Below are 19603 nucleotides of genomic sequence, written 5' to 3'. Positions count from 1 at the left end.
ACCGACGGCTCCATACACACTTTGTGTAAGCCGATCACTGCAATCCTATTTTATTTTAACACCCCCTTCCATATTGTAATTTGATAATTAACACGAAAAAATATGTAAAATGGCGCGAAATCGAAAGAAGTTTTTAAAATATTAAACGTGTTCCAAATATAAAATGATTAAAAAGTTGAAAAAAAAAAAGAAAAGTATTTATGTAACAGTATTTATGGCCAGACTAGTTATATCAAGCCTTGAATAGTATAGAAAAATAGGAATTTATTATTATAAGTAAACTATGTATAACAATTAAAATAGATCTTATATTTACTGGAATTTATGTAATAGCAATTATTGTAAACATGTTATGGAGATATATAGTTCAAACAACCACACAACATATCAGGTAATAACTGGTTTTAATGCAAATAGCGAACTGTCTATTTGCGGTAGATGTGGAAACTCTATGAAAGCGTTCTTTATTTAAATTGTAGGGTTGTGCTAAATCTTACTACCACATATTGTAAATGCCGATATTTGTGGGATAATGTATACAGAACAGGCCACCTCTTCCTTTCCCGTGGGTGTTGCAAGAATCGACTAAGGGAGGGCAAGGGATAGCCAGCAGTGTCCCTCTTAAAACATCTCTAAAGCTTAATTGCAGCTGCCAACCCGCTCGTCAAGCGTGGCAACTACTGGCAAAAGCATGAGCCTCCCCCTTAGGGGACTAAGGGGGAGGCTTATGTTTACCAGTGGACAGTTTATGGCTGATATGATGATGATGATGTATAGATGTTTTTTTTTATACCATAGAGCGTGAAAACGAACCACATGATATGGTCCATCTGAGGGTAAGCTGTTACCGTAGCCTATGAACGCCTGCAATACTAGGGGTGTTACGCGCGCGTTGCCGACCCTGAAGTAACCATTTTACCCCTGTTTTGAAGAACCTCATGCAGTAACGCTCTTGATAAAATCTCGTGTTGAAAACAAAACCTACTGAATGGATTTAAATGGAATTTAATACAAGGATAGATTGAGAGTTTAATAAAATATTCTTATTTTAAATTATATTTATTATTTTAAATTATATTTATTATTTTAAATTATATTTATTATTTTAAATTAAATACTTATTCACGCGAATGACGCTGCGGGATATAGCTAATATTTTAATAAAAATATTGACACTTTATAATTTTTTTTTATGCAACTTAGAATGGTAAACAAGCTGACGGCCCACCTGATGGAAAGTGGTAACCGTCGCCTATAGACATGAGCAGTATCATGGACATAACAGAGTGTACTGTTTCGCCCATGATACCCCCCCCCCATGCGTTGCCTTTCGAGAAGAGTTTTTGACTTGAAGCTTTTGATACAACGTGAAATGGTAAACAAACTGACAGTACACCTTATGTGAATTGGAGACCATATTCTATACATATTAACAAAACACCATGGCGTCACAGAATATACTATGACCTCTGATGCGTTACCATTTCTGTTAATTAAGGTTAAACCTAGCTGTCTGATCCCGGTATAGAATAAACCACTTCCTTTCCCGTAAGTGTCGTAAGAGGCGACTAAGGGAACTAAACCGTCGAGGGGTGGGCAGCAGCGTCTCTGTTAAAACATCTCTAAAGCCTAACTGTGGTTGCCAGTCCGCCTGCTAAACGTGATAACTACTGATAAACAATTTAAGAATCCCAAATGCAGGGTTAGCACTATTTAAAAAAAAAAAATCAATGTTTATAAATGGGGGAGAAAGGGATTGTTAGTAACGGAGACTAAAAATCCCATTGCTAGCAATATACCCAACCAGGTTGACCTCCTCGCGGTTCCCCCTGGAAACTATCATGGTTAATTCCTGATAAATTCATCATGATGGGCTAACTGGCCTGTTTTCATTCTCATCTATCACCCTTCCGTGGTGCTCCGCCAGCGTATCCCGTTAGCGCAGGCGGGTTTACCGTACCATTTTCATCCCCACAAAAAAATAGTTATAAATGGTACATCCCTGAACTTTGTTATTGATATACACTAGTATGCCTTTATAAATGCTTGATATCCGTTATCATATTATTTCGTATGCGTGACAAAATGTGCTGCTACCTGTGATATTAAGTTATTATTGTATTAATTAATATTATTTTAAATTAATAATTTCAAAAATGTTAAACAATAGTGATTTACCGCCTAAACAGGGGAAAACAACAATGCAATGGATAATAGCAATATTAGGTAAAATATTTATTTATTTAGACTAATACCTAATTGCGTTCTCTATCAGTCAGTTATGAGGCAAGCAGAAAATTAAGCCGGTGCATTTATTATTAAAATATAAATAAATATTGTTACTACATATACATCCATAAATATATATACATACATACATACATATACGTACATACACAAATACATACATATCTGTCACGCCTGTCTCCCATTAGGGTAGGCAGAAACAATGGAACGCCAAATGCTTCGAATCAAACAAACTCTTTCGCTTCTTCCACATTCATTAATCTTTTCATTCATTAATCGCTCGCCGGTTACGGGTACTTTTAATTTGGCCCTTCTTCAGCACGTCACCTATTTGGTCGACATACGGCCGTCTAGGGCGGCCCCTACTGACATCTCCATCCATTCTTGCTCGATAAATCTCTTTCGTAATTCTTCTTTCATCCATCCTCTCCAAATGACCAAACCAAGATAAAAGAAATAGTGGTATAAATGTGTAAGTAAGTAAAATTATTTTTGTTGCATAAATTATATTGCGCTTACATACTTGATTTGATCATGTTGTATATTTTTGGATATAGTTAGCTTGAATAAAACATTATTAAACAGTATAAATTAATATAACATTGTTAATTCTCTGTAATGCGTACTTACTGAAATAAAATAAAATTGCAGTAGCAACAATTATTATTTATATTTAAAAGCATAATGTTGAATATAATTAGCTGCGTGGTCCCGGCATAGAATAAGCCACCCCGTCTTATCCCGTGGGTGTCGTAAAAGCCGACTAAGGGAAGTCGAGGGATGGGCAGCAGCATTCCTCTGAAACATCTCTAAAGTCTGATTGCAGTTGCTAATCCGCCTGCCAAACATGGCAACTACTGGCAAAACTCCCCAAGGAAGAAACTTATGTTCAACAGTGAACAGTTGAAGGCTAATATGATGATGATGATGATGATAGATTAGTCGTGAGAACATATTTTGTAAAATTCATACAGAATAGTATTAGGGTAACATAAATTCGTTGCAGTCAATACAACATTGCTCACGTACGGAATGCAAGCCGGCTGGATCTCGCCCATGACAAGAGTGTTACAGTCGAAAACATCGTTAGTGGTTCAGCAACCAATATCCGATGCCAGTTTAACGTGGATTGCAAGTATAATGCCCATAATGGCGGTCTTCGGAGTACCTCTGTATACATATTTGGCGGACAAGTATGGGAGGAGAATAGGAGTACTGGCAATAGCTGTGCCGCAAGCTGTAAGTTAATCATGGTCTTTTTATTTTTTTTTACATGATATAGAATAGAATGATCTTTTTTTTATGGGTGAAAACGGTATGGTAACGGTAACTCCGCCTGCGCTAATGGGATACGCTGGCGGAGCACCAGTGAAGGGTGATAGATGATAATGAAAACAGGCCAGTTAGCCCATCATGATGTATTCATCAGGAATTAACCACGATAGTTTCCAGGGGGAACCGCGAGAAGGTCGACCTGGTTGGGTATATTGCTAGCAATGGGATTCTCAGACTCCATTACTAACAATCCCTTTCCCCGCAGAATGATCATTATCATTAATCACATCAGCTGTTAACTGTCCACTGCTGAACATCCTATTGCGGGATATTGCTAGTAATGGCCATGTATAGAATGATGAACGGACGGAGGGTCATCTAGTGGTTTCAAGCAGACGCTCTTTACCCAAGCGGCTACTTCGTAGGCTGCCGCCTATGTGTCAAAAGTTTGGGCCCAAGGGGCTGAGCCTGTTTTATTGTAAATAGTACCGGCTAGGGGAAAAATTAAAATTAGTCCCTCTAAAAAGATCGCCGTAGCCTAATTGCGGTTTCCATCCTGCTTGCTAAACGTGGCAATTACTGGAAAAACTCTTCAATAGCAAATACCAGCAAGAAATACCTAGTATATAGTCGGATCGGGAAGGAACAATTTCCTTATGACAAATTATGGGGGAGATCTTCAGCAATGGACAGTTAACGTCCGATATGAATGTATGAATGAATAATTAAACTTGGTTTTTATAATGATGACATTTTCAGATATGTTGGATAATAAAAATGGTAACAACAAGCGTACCTGGTCTCCTCATAGCCAGAATCTGTGCTGGTGTAGCGGCTGGGGGCTGTTTCTGCATCACTCCCATGTACGTGAAAGAACTCAGCCAGGACAACATAAGAGGCCTGCTGGTATCTCTAATGGGGCTGAATCAGAATTTGGGGTTTCTATTCATGTATGCTATGGGCGCATTTTTGGATTACTACACGGTGTTATGGATCGCGGTGTGGTTGCCTTTAGTGCTGATAGCGTTGCTTATAAAGATTCCAGAGTCTCCTGCTTTTCTGGTGAAATTGGGGAAATATGAGGTAAGTGACTTCAATTTGATCTTGGTAGTTTATAATGATGGATGGATACATGTTTGTTACTCTTTCACACAAAAACTGCTAAACGGATTTGAATGAAATTTGGTATACAGTTAGGTTACATCATAACTTAGCACAGGGGTTATTTTATGTATTGATTCACGCAGGTAAAGTCGCGGGATAGCAGCTAGTACTTAATATTTGTACAATTTTTTTTTCTGTCGTAAAATACAATTTTTTTCCATCATTTGCTATATCGTATTTGTAAAATTGAATTCATTGCAAAAAGAATTGCCATGTAGTCCTGGCGTAGAATGGACCACCCCTTCCTTTTCCGTGGGTGTCGTAAGAGGCGACTAAAGGTAGTTGGATGAGCAGCAACGTTTCTCTTAAAACACCATCTGGAATCAACTTCCAGCAGCAGTATTTCCGAACCGATACAACAACATAACCTTCAAGAAAATAGTGTATTCCTTTTTAAAAAGCCGGCAGTACACCTGCAATGCTGCTGGTGTTCTGGGTGGTCATGGGCGGCGGTAGTCACTTATCATCAGGTGAGCCGCAAGCTCGTTTGCCCCGTGTTGTAAAAAAAAATATCATCGAAGCCTATAGTTGTTCAGCTGGCCAGCGTGGCTACTTCTGGCCAAAACCTTACTTTTAAGGGAGGCCCATGTCCAGCAGTGGACAGCAAACGGCTGATATGTAGTTGATGAAAAAGAATTATCAATCGGTAGCGAAGATATTGCTATCTATGTCGCTCTTTCGAAGGCTATTTGAGTCGGGCAGTTTGTGCAGGAAAATAAAATTGGGTTTTTATTTTTTTTTTTTAATTTTGTTTTCTTTATAAGTTTCTTTCTCAGACTTCAACGGAGAATTTTAAAAAATCCGAATTAATCCTCTACGTACTAAAGTTTTAAGTATAGATTCTTTTCTATGTAAAAAAACTGATAATGTACGTAATATAAACCCATAATATAGGGGGGAAAGGGAGTGTTATTAATGGGGTCAAATTGCCCTATTACTAGCAATATATCCTGTCTGGTAGACCTCCACGATGTTCCCCCTGGAAACCATCGTAGCTAATTCTAGTTGACTTCATCAGGATGGGCTAACTGGCCTACTTTCATTCTAATCAGTCATCTATCACTGGTGCTCCGCCAGTGTACACCTAGAGCACAGACGGGGTTACCATACCATTATCACCCATTAAAAAAAAACCTATAATGTAATGTTGGTTATCATGTCAATCCTCAGGCGGCTGCGTCGACCGTTGCCTTGCTTCGAGGGTGGAAGCCGGATGATAAAGAAGTGGTCCACGAAATTGACAGCATGAAGACTGAGGACACATACTTCAAAACGTTGCCTCATATCTCATTTATCAGCATTTGTGAGTAATTGTTAGTGTTGTTGGCTAGCTACAATAATATACACATAAATATATACACCAAGATGGTCCATAGAATTTAAGAGAGTTCGTACTTTAGCCGTATGCGTCCCGGCATAGAACGGGACACCCCATCCATCCCCGTGGGTGTGGTAAAAGGAATTTAATGTTCGAGGGATGGGCAATAGCGTACCTTTTAAAACATCGCCAAAACTTGGCTGCGGTTATAAATCCGCCTACCCAGCGTGGCAAACACTGCCAAAGAACCTTCAAACCGAAACACAGCCATGCAAACACAACTGCTTCACGGCAGAAACACGAATTTCAAATCGGTTTATAAATAACCGAGTCATTCACGGTGATAAACAAAAAAATGCAATCGAATTAAAAAGTACCACCTTTTTTGAAGTCGATTGAAAATGTACGTAATGTTTCAGTAAAGAACAAGCCATGGCGCAAGGGGCTGCTGATGATCATGACGGTCATTACTTGTCAAGCGTTCAACGGATCCTTCGCCATCGTGACATACGCGTCCACCATCTTGGTCACCTCGGGAGTCACCATCAGCCCTGATGTTCAGACGCTCAGCATACCAGCAGTGATGATTGTCGGCTCAGCTATTTCCATAGTGTGTGTGGAGAGAATGGGAAGGAAGGTTGGTTGAGCAGTTGAGCTGAGTATTCTCTTCCAGCAAATCCAAAGTGGAAAGGAGCATCAACGTCAGCGGGTAGAGCGGTGTACAATATTGTGACAATTTTCAGACAAAAAGAACTGTCTATGAATTTGAAATTTATACATAAGTATATCTAATATATAAAATTCTCGTGTCGCAGTGTTTGTTACTTAACTCCTCCGAAACGGCTTTACGGATTTTTTTGAAATTTTGTGTGTATATTGGGTAGGTCTGAGAATCGGCCAACATCTATTTTTTATACCCCTCAATGATAAGGGTGACCCACCTGTAAATTTTTATTTTTTAATTTTTTGACAATTTTTTTATTTTTATTTTATTACTAGCTGACCCCGTAAACGTTGTTTTACCACTTATTGCGAAATATAAAAGTCGCGATTAAAATACAGGGGTTGATCGTAAAATGATGAAAATTTAAAGTTGTATGTATTTTTCAATGCTAAATCATATTTAAAACACAATTAAAAATTTTGTCAAAAAAATATAAAACATATTTTTACATAAACATAACACCGTGACACGAGAATTTTATATATTAGATTATTTAGCATTGAAAAATACATACAAATTTGCACGCTTTTACGATCAACCCTATATAATTTTTATATGCCGTAATAGGGTTGCAAAATGACAATCGAATATAATAATTGTAGTACTATATATTTTCACGTATAGTTCTAGAAATAATGTATATGGTAAAACAACGTTTACCGTGTCAGCTAGTATATATATATATATATATATATATATATATATATATATATATATATATATATATATATATATATATATATATATATATATATATATATATATATATATATAACACACACATGCAAATAAATATGTGTTCTTAAATTTACAACAAAGACTGGTTAAATAAACTAGAAATTCTGACTTGATAGATGTTTTGAATCTCTTGCAGTCTATTATTACATTACATTCATGTTTTAGGTAATGCTGTCATCAGCTTTCGGAATAACAGTTGTATCGCTCCTGTGTCTCGCGTCGATAATGCTGGTGCAGCACCAGGGCGGCAGCGTTCCAGGGTGGTTGCCTGTGTTCGCGATAGTGGCCGCTGTGTGGGCGTACGCTGCAGGCGTCGCGCCCATTCCCTACGTCGTTATGGCTGAAATGTTCAATTTTCAAGTTAGTATTATTTTATATTACAAATAAAGTGAAAAATAAAGGAGACTTTGTACAAAAGTCTTTTGCTTGGGTACCTCTAACCCATTTGTGTTTCTACCGTGAAGCAGTTGTAATTGCATGGCTGTGTTTTGGTTTAAAGGGTGGGATATGGCAGTGAATTTACTGAGTACAGAGGAATACCACCTAAGTGCTCAGGAATGGCAACGCATCGAAATATCACGGGTGAAACAGTATACTCTGTTATGTCCATGGTACTGCTCATGTCTATAGGCGACGGTTACCACTTTCCATCAGGTGGGTCGTCAGCTTGTTTGCCATTCTAAGTTGTATAAAAAACCTCTATTAAACATAACAAGATGAAGAGGGGATAAAGGCCGTTTGTATGGGTATCACAAATCATTTGTCCATACAGCGACACCATACGGGCAAGCGCCGTGTAGAACAATCTCCCACTAGATGGAGTGACGACCTCAAATGCATTGTAGGGGGTCAGTGGATGCAGGTGGCTCAGGACAGTTCCTTATGACACTCTATGGGGGAAGCTATGTTCAGTTTCTATCTCAAGCAGCTGTGATTTTATACTGATTTTATTTTATACTTCAGATTAAAAAAAAAAAAAAAATATATTCTTTATTCAAATAAATTGTATTTTTTTTTTATTTTATATACTTCGGTTTTGGCATGATCCGTTTGAAAGATGGGGTAATGATAGCCAAGTAATAGCACCGAGGCTGAACACCATTTTCCTCATTAATAATAGATTTAACAATCCATGAGAATTACCAATTTACCATGGACATAACATTGTATTCCGTTGTCTACGATACTGTACATTTTAGATATAAATGTAGGCGACCAGTTAGTAATGTATTATTAGCTGACTCTTGACTTCTTATTTGTATTTTTTTTCTTTTCAGATACGAGCAAAAGTATTGGGCTGTCTAGTGACATACGCGTGGTTTATTTCCTTCGTACAGTTGTTTGCTTTCACACCGATCTCAAATGCGCTCGGAACGTACACTATGTTTTATTGCTTCGCCGGAACCAACCTCCTTGGCGTCGTTATTGCCCTGGTACTTCTGCCCGAGACGAAAGGGAAAACTGTTGACGAGATCACGTTGATTTTGGCACGATAAATTTTATAAAAAAAAAATAATATTATTAAATATAAAAATTTAAAAATGTAAGTTTTGTTTTAATAAGTTTGAATTTAAGAACAAGGAATTACATAGAAGGAATGATAAAATAAAAACTATAAGTCATATGGTTGCTTCCTTTCTTCTTATGCAAATATAATTAGTAAAAAGAGGACAAAAGAACCACCATCAGTTTATATTTTTGTCAGTTCATAGTAGGCTAGTGTATAGAAAATGTTTGATATGTCAATTAAATTATTTATCAATGACAAATTTTACATTACTAGATTATATATTCAACACAGTTTATGTAGAAAGTATGCAAGCAGATTGTATCTGAATTTTGTAGAGTTATAAGGCCGAATAACATTTTCTATACACTAGCCTGCTATGAATTGACAAAAATAGCAACTGATGGTGTATCTTTTGTCCTCTTTTTCCTAATTATAATCCCTCCCTCCTTTCTTCTTATTTGCATAAGAAGAAAGGAGGGAACCATATGATTTACAGTTTTTATTTAATCATTCCTTCTATGTAATTCCTTGTTCTTAGGTTTGAATACTTATTTATTCACCCATATTTGCTTATTATATTTTATATCAAGTAAGCATATGGCCCATCTGATGGAAAGGGTTACCATGGCATGTCAAACTGTTACGCCTACTGAAGTTGTTTAAAATTTGATTCTTTTTATTTATTTTTTTATTTTTGATTGTTTATGTTTTTTTTATACCATGCAACTAGTCAACAAGCATAATATTAATTATTTAACTAATAATAGAAGCTTTGCTTAGTTTCGGATTATAGATGGCGCTGTAATATATTCAATGGTATTTTTATACAGCCTTCCTGATAGCAAGTAATTTCTTTATCAACTACCGATTCAGCCCGGCTTCGCATGGGTTTTTAATTAATTTTAAAATGTTTGAAAATAACAGAAAGGCCCATGTTATTCGCTGAGAATGTAGTTTTCTATAGATGAAATAATTTAAAAAAATTTTTAAATACATTATAATGGCCATATTTTGAGAAGATATAATATGAATATTACTCGTACTGTTTCAAATATTTTCAAAGTAAATAAAAACACGCTAAATATAATTTAAAATTGTGTGTCACAAAAAAAATTACTTCCATTGGGACAAAACCAGTTCTTTTAATCTTAAAACTAAACTACTGAATTAAATTTGATAAAATTTCTATGAGGACCAATCTGTAAGTATATCCTTTCAGATAAAAAAGAGAATTTTCCAAATCTGTTTATAACTGACAGAGCTATGAGGTAACAACCGTAAAAAAGTATAACCATCTTTTTGAAGTCTGTTAAAAAATGAATGAATGGATCTATAAAAAAATAGTACACAGATGGACTATATCCTTAATGAATGCATATAATATTTTTATACAATAAATATCGTCACCGTAACCGTAACACAAGTACCCGTCGTCTATAGACATGAGCAGTACCATGGACATAACAGAGTATACTGTTTCGCACATGATACCCCCCATGCGTTGTCATTCCTGAGGACTCAGGTGTTATTACTGTACCATATAAATTCACTGCCATATCCCACCCTTCAAATCGAAAACATGTAAACACAACTGCTTTTCGGTTGAAACACGAATGGGACAGAGGTGCCCAAGAAAATGACTTTTGTACAAAGTCTCCCTCTGGTAAAATTACAAACTAATAAAAATGTAATTATCATGATAAACGTGCAAGGTGCATGTCGATCATGCAGAGTTTTCTTTCTAATAACGATGTATATTTAAACAAACATATATTATAGGTCGATATATAATTCATTTGCATTACTTAAAGCACACAAATTATAACATACACAGATATACATAAAAAGCGAGATAAGAGATATGCATAAAAATAAAGTACATTAAAGCCAACACACAAGTTTTCCATTTTGTGCGTGTGCCATAACAACATCAAAAATTTACTGGTCACAGAGAAATAACACCTGAGTCCTCAGGAATGGCAACGCATGGGGGGTAAAATGGGCGAAACAGTATACTCTGTTATGTCCATGGTATGTTCATGTCTATAGGCGACGGTTACCACTTTTCATTAGGTGGGCCGTCAGCTTGTTTGTTATATAAAAAAAAAAACACAAAATGGTCACAACTCAGTTTATTGCTTTGCCTTCAAAAGAGCAAAACACTGATATTCTGTTACGGCCAAAGGAAATAAGGTAATAGTAAATTAATACTATCAGATTATCTATACAGTAAATAGCATACAAATAAATATTTATTTATTTATTTAACTCTTTATAAATATAAACAATTCAAGTAAAATACAGTAGCATGAAGTACAGATTAAAATATACATATAAATGTACAAAAGGCGGTCTTATCGCTATGACAATCTCTTACAGACAACCTTTAGTTAAAGGAGAACATATAGAAGTGTAGGTAGGTGTAGTGTAGGTGACGCAATAGTGATTTTAATTTAATTTCATTTTAAAATAAATAAATAAATACACTTAATAATATTTGTTTGCTATATTCTTTAAGTGGTACAATAAAAAGTGAATAAACAATTTTTTTTTTATACAACTTAGAATGGCAAACAAGCTGACGGCCCACCTGATGGAGAGTGGTAACCGTCGCCTATAGACATGAGCAGTACTATGGATATAACAGAGTATACTGTTTCGCCCATGATACCTCCCATGCGTTGCCATTCCTGAGGACTCAGATGTTATTCCTCTGCACCCAGTAAATTTACGCCATATCCCACCCTTCCATACCATACCATAACCCCGGCAGTGCTAACGGTATAGGTACGCCGGCCGGCAAGCAGTGAGGGATGACAGGTGAGGATGAAGCAAATTAGTTAGTCAATCGTGACAAATTCAATAATAAATGTAAACAAATGTATAATTTTTGCGATAACACGGTTTCCAGGGGAAAATAATCTTGATGGAGTGTTTACACATTAAAAAGATGCAGATTATGAGACAAAATTTATTGCTAGCAAAATTGTATGAAAAAGTTGAGCTTTTTCTCGAATTCTCATTATTAACAAAATGATCATTTATTTTCTCAAAAAAGAAGGTTGTCCATTCGATTGTAATTTTTTTTTATTTACGTTTGTTACCTCATAACTCCGTCAGTTGTGAACCGATTTGGAAAATTCTTTTTTTATCTGAAAGTATATTACTTACAGATTAGTCTTATGTTAATTTTATCAAAATCGGCTCAGTCATTTAGTTTTTAAATCGAAATAACCGGTTTTACCACAATTTAAGTCGAGTTTTTTCGCGGAAAACAATCGTAACTATTACGCTAAACGCTATTGATTTTTCCATACTTTTTCTTTTGACGTCATAGCATTTATCTAATATTTACACTATAGTATTTTATCTGAAGACATGTCCGCGTGTGTTGATTGTGTGGCTACCAAATAATTGGTGCAAATAATGCCGCACCATTTGTGGAGACGAAGAATGTTATTTGGAATAGGGTTGTGCCAAAAAACAAATTTAAACCAATTTAAACCGTACATACTATACTAACTTTGTGCCTCGTCTGAACATTTAACTAAACATTGTATACGTCATTAGGTAGTAGTGTTATTTAATAAATTAACAGAGTATACCTACTGTTTCGCCCATGATACCCCCCATGCGTTGCCTTTCCTGTGGAATCAGGTGTTATTCCTCTGTACCCTGTAAACTCACGCCATATCCCACCCTTCTAACCGAAACACAGCCATGCAAACACAACTGCTTCACGGTAGAAACACTAATAGGACAGAGGTGTCCAAGCAAACGACTTTTGTACAAAGTCTCCCTCTGGTGAAAATATGTTGTTATATAAATGTTGTAAATAAATCTGAAGACACCACGCCGGCATACACAGACCACCAGTGTATGTACAAAGTTGTTGCCTCCGTGCAGAAAATATGTTGTTATATAAATTGATTGATTGATAAATAAATCAAATCAAATCAAATCAAATAAAAAAAAAATTAAAATTTGATAATTTTCTCTAGAATATGTAACAGCCCTATAACAATAGCAACAGTATTATCTTAATATATAAATAAATGTTTATTTTCTGAACGAATAAAATAGATTGTTCTTATATTTTTGGATTTATTGTTTATTTAATTAGTTGAAATTAAGTATCACGTTTCTTTTATTCTGACTTTGATGTAAAATAAGTAACTATTTAATTTAAATCTATTGTATTATATTGTTTAATGCAAAAGAAAATGGGTGATAAAAAAAGTGAATCATGTATAACGAGTAAAAATAAAGATGGACATACATATATGCAATGGTTGGTCGCAATAATAGGTATGTAAATTGGTACTATTGTAAATAATCCAAGGACTGGTAGAAAGATTTACAGGCAGAGACTGAGAGCTGGTTAATGGATTGGCCTCATCATTTATTGACAAAATTTAAACCTGACATCCAAACAGCAGATTGGATTATTGTTCTATAAGGAACAGATTGCCAATTAGCAGACTAGAAAAAGAAAAAAAAAATCATTAGAAAAACGGTTTGAAGTGTAGGATATGGCAGTGAATTTACAGGGTACAGAGTTATAACATTTTGTTGTGTCAGCCGTTAATAATTCCTTGTTGAACATAGCCTCTCCCACAAGGAGGGTTTGGCCAGTAATTGCTTGGCAGGCGGGTTGGCAACCGCAGTTTGGCTTTTAGTGTTGTTTTAAGAGGGACGCTGCTGCCCATCCCTCGACCATTAAAGGAACGAGTAGCCCATTATATGCCATAGCCACATGCCTAAACTGATAAACATAATACTTCCACATAAGACAATATTTTTTAACATGGCGGACTTAATGCTAAAAACATTCTCTCCCAGTCAACCCATAGGGAAGTTTTTTTTTATGGGTGAAAATGGTATGGTAACCCCGCCTGCGCTAACGGGATACACTGGCGAAGCACCAGTGAAGGGTGATAGATGAGAATGAAAACAGGCCAGTTAGCCCATCATGATGAATTCATCAGGAATTAACCATGATAGTTTCCAGGGGGAACCGCGAGGACCCCTGGGTGGTTCGTGGTCGTTCGTGGTCGACCTGGTTGGGTATATTGCTAGCAATGAGATTCTCAGTCTCTATTACTAAGAATCCCTTTCCCCCCACCATAGGGAAGTGTCAGAATATTCGAATTTAATTGCAGTAAACACAGCTCTATTGAACTATGGGCTTCAAATCGCTTGGATTTCTCCCATGACAAAAGTGTTGCAATCGGAGACATCATCAGTAGTTGCCAAACCGATCTCTGATGAGAACTGGTCGTGGATCGCGAGTGTGGTGCCGATGATGGCTGTGCTCGGAGTCCCTTTCTACACCTACTTATCTGACAAGTATGGCAGAAAAGTGGGAGTTGTAGCAATTGCTGTGCCACAAGCTGTAAGATTTTTAAGTTTTTTTTTTAATAGATAATATAGGAAAGGTGCACAGTCGGTATATGCTGGCAGGGAATCAGTGAGGAATGATAGGTGAGAATTCAAGTTAGAATGTCCTAAGATGGTTTTCAGACGAATATAATAGAAGTGCAGGAACCGCGTGGAGGTTGATCAGATATGACATATTGCAATCAACTAATTATCCCTGTTGTTAAAAAAAGCCTTTTTTCTAGTTTTTGTGTTGTCTATGTTATAGTAATTGATAAGTCATTGCAAAAATTTGATTTGAAATTTTTTAATAGTTTTGGCTATTGATTTGGCTCGGAATGACTTCTGGTGCTACGACTTGATTAACACTAACGAGAGACAATAGACTACGTTCGTTCCATTACAGAAATTTAGATAAAATTTGGGGGAAAAAAGTAAGTCACCACTTTTTATAATATTTAATAACCAATATTTTTAGTTATGCTGGATAATAAAACTACTAACAACGACCGTGCCAGGTCTTCTAACGGCAAGAATTTGTGCTGGCATCGCTGCTGGGGGCTGTTTTACCGTTATACCCATGTATATAAAAGAGCTAAGCCAGGACAACATAAGAGGTCTGCTGGTATCTCTCGTTGGACTGAATCAAAACCTTGGATATATTATAATGTACGCAATGGGAGCATATTTAGAATACTATACCGTATTGTGGATTGTGGTGTGGTTGCCGCTGGTTTTAATATTGTTTCTAATGAAAGCTCCCGAGTCTCCTGCGTTCCTAGTAAAGATTGGGAAATATGAGGTAAACATTTATTTTTTATTGTCAAAATCATATTATTCCCGTATCCTTAAGGTACCTACCTATAGGAATCTATAGGTATGGGTTTTCTCAATAAATGGGAACAATGTTGATTTTTGCTACAATAAACTTTTACTCGAGAGGCATGAAAGTAAATATTGTAAATATTATTGTATCTTAAAATTTATTAATACACCTTTTGTAAGGAGAGACTTAGGATCAGTAAAGGTGTACATATCATGGCGTAGAACCACATGTCTCACAAAATAGAATCTAAATATACGTCCATTAAACGATGTGATCGAAGTGACTCCCCGTCTGTTTTATGTGAGATTTACGTGTGACATTTTAAATAATTTTTTTATTTTGTCCTCCCAAATTTACTTACTATTGATACGATGTGGTGAGATTTAGCCCGACTTCTCCCTCAATTTAAGCTCACATCATTAACAACACATTATTAACAATTCCTTTTCCATTATCGATCCAAGTAGACCAAGAAAATAGGGGATTAAAAACACCATTAGAACATATGGTAATAGAAATTGTTTTATATAACTCGCCTACACTAGTACATTAGTTCGTTAACATTTCGCCTTCAGTGCAAGAGGCCTATTAAACAAATCCTCAAATCCTAACAAATATATCCTCTAACATTATTTGTTTGGCTTTTTAACCCACCTGTCTATTTAGCTTACCGTACCGCTTTTACAGGCAGCTGCGTCGACTATTGCTTTCCTTCGAGGACGGGAGCCGACCGACAAAGAAGTTGTCAACGAGATCACGTACATGAGAAACGAGGATATGTACTTCAAGTCATTACCACCCATAACGTTTTTATGTATCTGTGAGTATATTTTTTATTCAACTTAGAACGACAAATAAGTCGATGGTCCACTTGATGGAAAGTGCTAACATAAGCAGTACCATGGTCATAACAGAGTATATTGTGTCGCCCATGATCCCTGTTACGAGTTGCCATTCCTGAGACTAAGGTATTATGCCTCTGTACCCTGCTATTTTGTTGCTATATGTTCTTCTTAAAACTGAAATAAAGTCATGCAAACACAACTGCTCTGCTGAATCTCATTTAGAATTAATCATAGTGATATCCAGGAAGAACCGCAAGGAGTTCGACCTGACAGGGAGCATTACTGGCAACCCTATTACTAATAGTTCCTTTCTTTTTATTATGCCTCCGTATCTTGCAATGTTACTACCACATTCCATCCTTCAAACTAGAACACAGCCGGATAACACAACTGCTTCACGACAGAAAAACAGATAGGATAGAGGTATCCAAGCATCTGCTTGGATACCTCTATCCCATCTTTTGTATGAAGTCTCGCACTGTCAGTCTATTAAAAACTTTTAATTTACAGTTAAAAACAAACCGTGGCGCAAAGGCATATTCCTGCTCATCCTTTTGGGTGGCATCCAAGCGTGTAACGGGTGCTTCGCCATTATTACGTACATATCCAGCATCCTTGGTTCGTCCGGAGTCACTATCAGTGTAGAGCTGCAATCACTGAGTATACCGGCCTTCATGATATTGGGTTCTATTGTAACCATACTCACCGTAGACAGATTAGGAAGAAAGGTTTGTTTTACATTTTACTATATTTTAAACTCATCATGTCAGCCTTTAACTGTCCACTGCTGAACAAAGCCCCCCCCCTATAAGGGGGATTCTGCTAGTAGTTGCCACACTTGGCAGACGAATTTTTCAAGCGCATTTGGTGACAGGACTACTGGTGATGTTTTAAGAGGGTCGCTGCTGCTAATCCCTTGATCATTAAGTTCCCTTAGTCACCTCTTACGGTACCCATGGAAAAAGAAGAGGTGGCTCATTCTATGCCGAGACCACATGGCTAATTTCAAACTAATTATTATTTTGTCTGTGACACCACTCCCTTTTCTTATTTTTTTAAAACTAACTGCTCACTACATGGAATACGGTAATCGTCACTTATAGACATTCACATGCGGTTGACGCGGTGTAATTCCTTTTTTCTCTTTTGTAATTATAGATCTTCTATTCTATTTTACTCTTTCCTTCTTTACTTCGTCCTATCCTAACCCTACCCTTTAAGGGGGAAAAGGGGATTGTTAATAATGAAGATTAACAACCCTATCAGGTCGACCTCCTTGCGGTTTCCCTTGGAAACAATCGTGATCGAATCATTAATGAATTTGTCATGATGGGTTAACTGACCTGCTTCATCTTCACCTATCATGCCTCGCTGGTGCCCCGCCGGTGTATACCGATAGCGCAAGCGAGGTAACCATTCCATTATCATCCATTAAAAAAACCCTACTCTCTATTACTCTACTTCTATTCAGGCGGAGTAACCATTCCATTAAAAAAAAACCTACCCTCTACTGCTCTACTTTACTTCTATTCTATTCTATTTCACAAGACCAAGATATAATATCCGTACCCTCTAATTTCATTGTCATACCCACCCTTCAAACAGATTTCTGATCTATATTTGGACTCTCCTTTTGGGGAAGCTCCTGTAGTGATGGTCGTAAGAACTGTTTAAAACAAGCACAATGCATATGATAATGTGAAAAAAAATGAGAAAGAAAATAAAATACTTTTACGCCATTTGATTAGCGCGATCATAGGACTGAGGACTCGGGTGTTATTCCTCTGTACCCAGTAAATTCACGCCATATCCCACCCTTTAAACCGAAACACAGCCATGCAAACACAACTGCTTTACGGTTGAAACACGAATGGGACAGAGGTACCCAAGCAATCGACTTTTGTACAAAGTCTTCCTTTGATGATGATGAAACATTTTTTTTAATTTTCAGCCATTATTAGTGATAACGTACGCCATAACAGTAGCGTCGTTCTTATGCCTCGCTTCTATAATGCTGGTGCAACACCAGGGCGGCAGCGTTCCGGGGTGGTTGCCAGTGCTTGCGATAGTGACAGCGATGTGGGCGTACGCGACAGGAGTGACCTCTGTTCCCGGTGTCATTATGGCGGAAATGTTTAATTTTCAGGTTAGCTGTGAGTTTAGAGAAATGTCGTAGATGTATTTTGATATTTTTCACGACAAATTTTTGTCTTTTATAAGTTTGCCTGCTTGAACTCCGTCATATATGAGACGGTTGGCGAAATATAAATTTGACATAAATAGTTTCATAATACATAATAATACTAATTTAGTAGAACAAGTTTTTAAATAAGTTTTAACCGCATTTTGTTTTATTTTTTTATTATACCATTGAGGTAACAAACAAGCATACGGCTCACCTAATGGTAAGCGGTTTTTTTTTTTGATGGGTGAAAATGATATGGTAACCCCGCCTGTGCTAACGGGATACACTGGCGGAGCACCAGTGAAGGGTGATAGATGAGAATGAAAACAGGCCAGTTAGCCCATCATGATAAATTCATCAGGAATCAACCATGATAGTTTCCAGGGGGAACTGCGAGGAGATCGACCTGGTTGGGTATAGCTAGTAATGGGATTCTCAGTCTCCATTACTAACAATCCCTTTCCCTCCAATGGTAAGCGGTTACCGAAGTCTATGGACACCTGCAATACTAGAGGCATTACGCGCGTTGCTGACCCTAACATTTGTTATTTAAACATCTGTTATAGTAATTTTGGATTATTGGCGAGTGTTTTGATGTACCAAATTCCATGATAAGACCTCAAACTCATAGTCTATAGATAGTACTGTTTTTTAGGATATCAAATAAAATAAAATTTTGCACTCGTCAAATGTCGAATAGCAGAGAACGTACAATGTTTTGTTAATTGAGATATAAATTAATTTAAATACTATGGTTTCTAGATTCGCGCAAAAGTGGTAGGCCTCGTGACAATGAGCGCTTGGTCGGTTACCTTTCTCGGCGTGTTTGCTTACACGCCTATTTCGAACATTGTCGGAATGTACGCCACCTTCTATGGCTTCGCTGGTGTCAACCTTCTGGGATTCTTTGTTTGCCTGGTACTCGTGCCAGAGACTAAAGGGAAAACGGTAGAAGAAATCGAGTTGATGTTATCGGGAGGAGATATGATTGAATCTAAAAATGAAAAAAGAGACTCGTTAATATAATTAATAAAATCTATTTTTATTGATAAGTGTTTAATTTTTCCTTTTTTTTTCTATCTCGGCGTGTTTGCTTACACGTCTATTTCGAACATGCTCGGAATGTACATCAACTTCCAAGGCTTCGCTGGTGTCAACCTTCTCGTATTCTTTGTTTGCCTGGTACTCTTAATAGGATACTAGTTTTCAGCTGTGACGTCATACAATGACGTGAGGTTAAGTTGAAAAATAAAAACGGTACAAAATGTGTCCAATCTCTATATGTTTTCGTTTCAATGTCGTTTAACGTGACTTATATTTTAATTTTTTTTTATACAATTTAGAATGGCAAATAAGCTGACGGCCCATCTGATGGAAAGTAGTAACCGTCGC

The 19603-nt window shown here is 36.7% G+C and overlaps 1 protein-coding gene across 1 annotated transcript; it reads left to right on the top strand.

Moving 5' to 3' along the window:
* Window positions 1-2060: 2060 nt before the first annotated feature.
* On the top strand, window positions 2061-19250 carry LOC113511257 (uncharacterized). Its single transcript, XM_052892319.1, has 14 exons — window positions 2061-2226; window positions 3254-3486; window positions 4282-4605; window positions 5857-5989; window positions 6424-6641; window positions 7632-7826; window positions 8744-8953; window positions 13161-13284; window positions 14139-14371; window positions 14834-15157; window positions 15869-16001; window positions 16537-16754; window positions 17978-18172; window positions 18974-19250. The coding sequence occupies exons 1-14, from the start codon at window positions 2157-2159 to the stop codon at window positions 19235-19237; spliced, it is 2874 nt and encodes a 957-aa protein (XP_052748279.1). The 5' UTR covers window positions 2061-2156; the 3' UTR covers window positions 19238-19250.
* The last annotated feature ends 353 nt before the right edge of the window (window positions 19251-19603 follow it).

The sequence above is a fragment of the Galleria mellonella genome, unplaced genomic scaffold (assembly GCF_026898425.1).
Source record: "Galleria mellonella isolate WM207_F2 unplaced genomic scaffold, CSIRO_AGI_GalMel_v1 utg109, whole genome shotgun sequence".
NCBI classification, from domain to species: Eukaryota; Metazoa; Arthropoda; class Insecta; order Lepidoptera; family Pyralidae; genus Galleria; species Galleria mellonella.
This window is presented reverse-complemented; position numbering and strand designations above follow the sequence as displayed.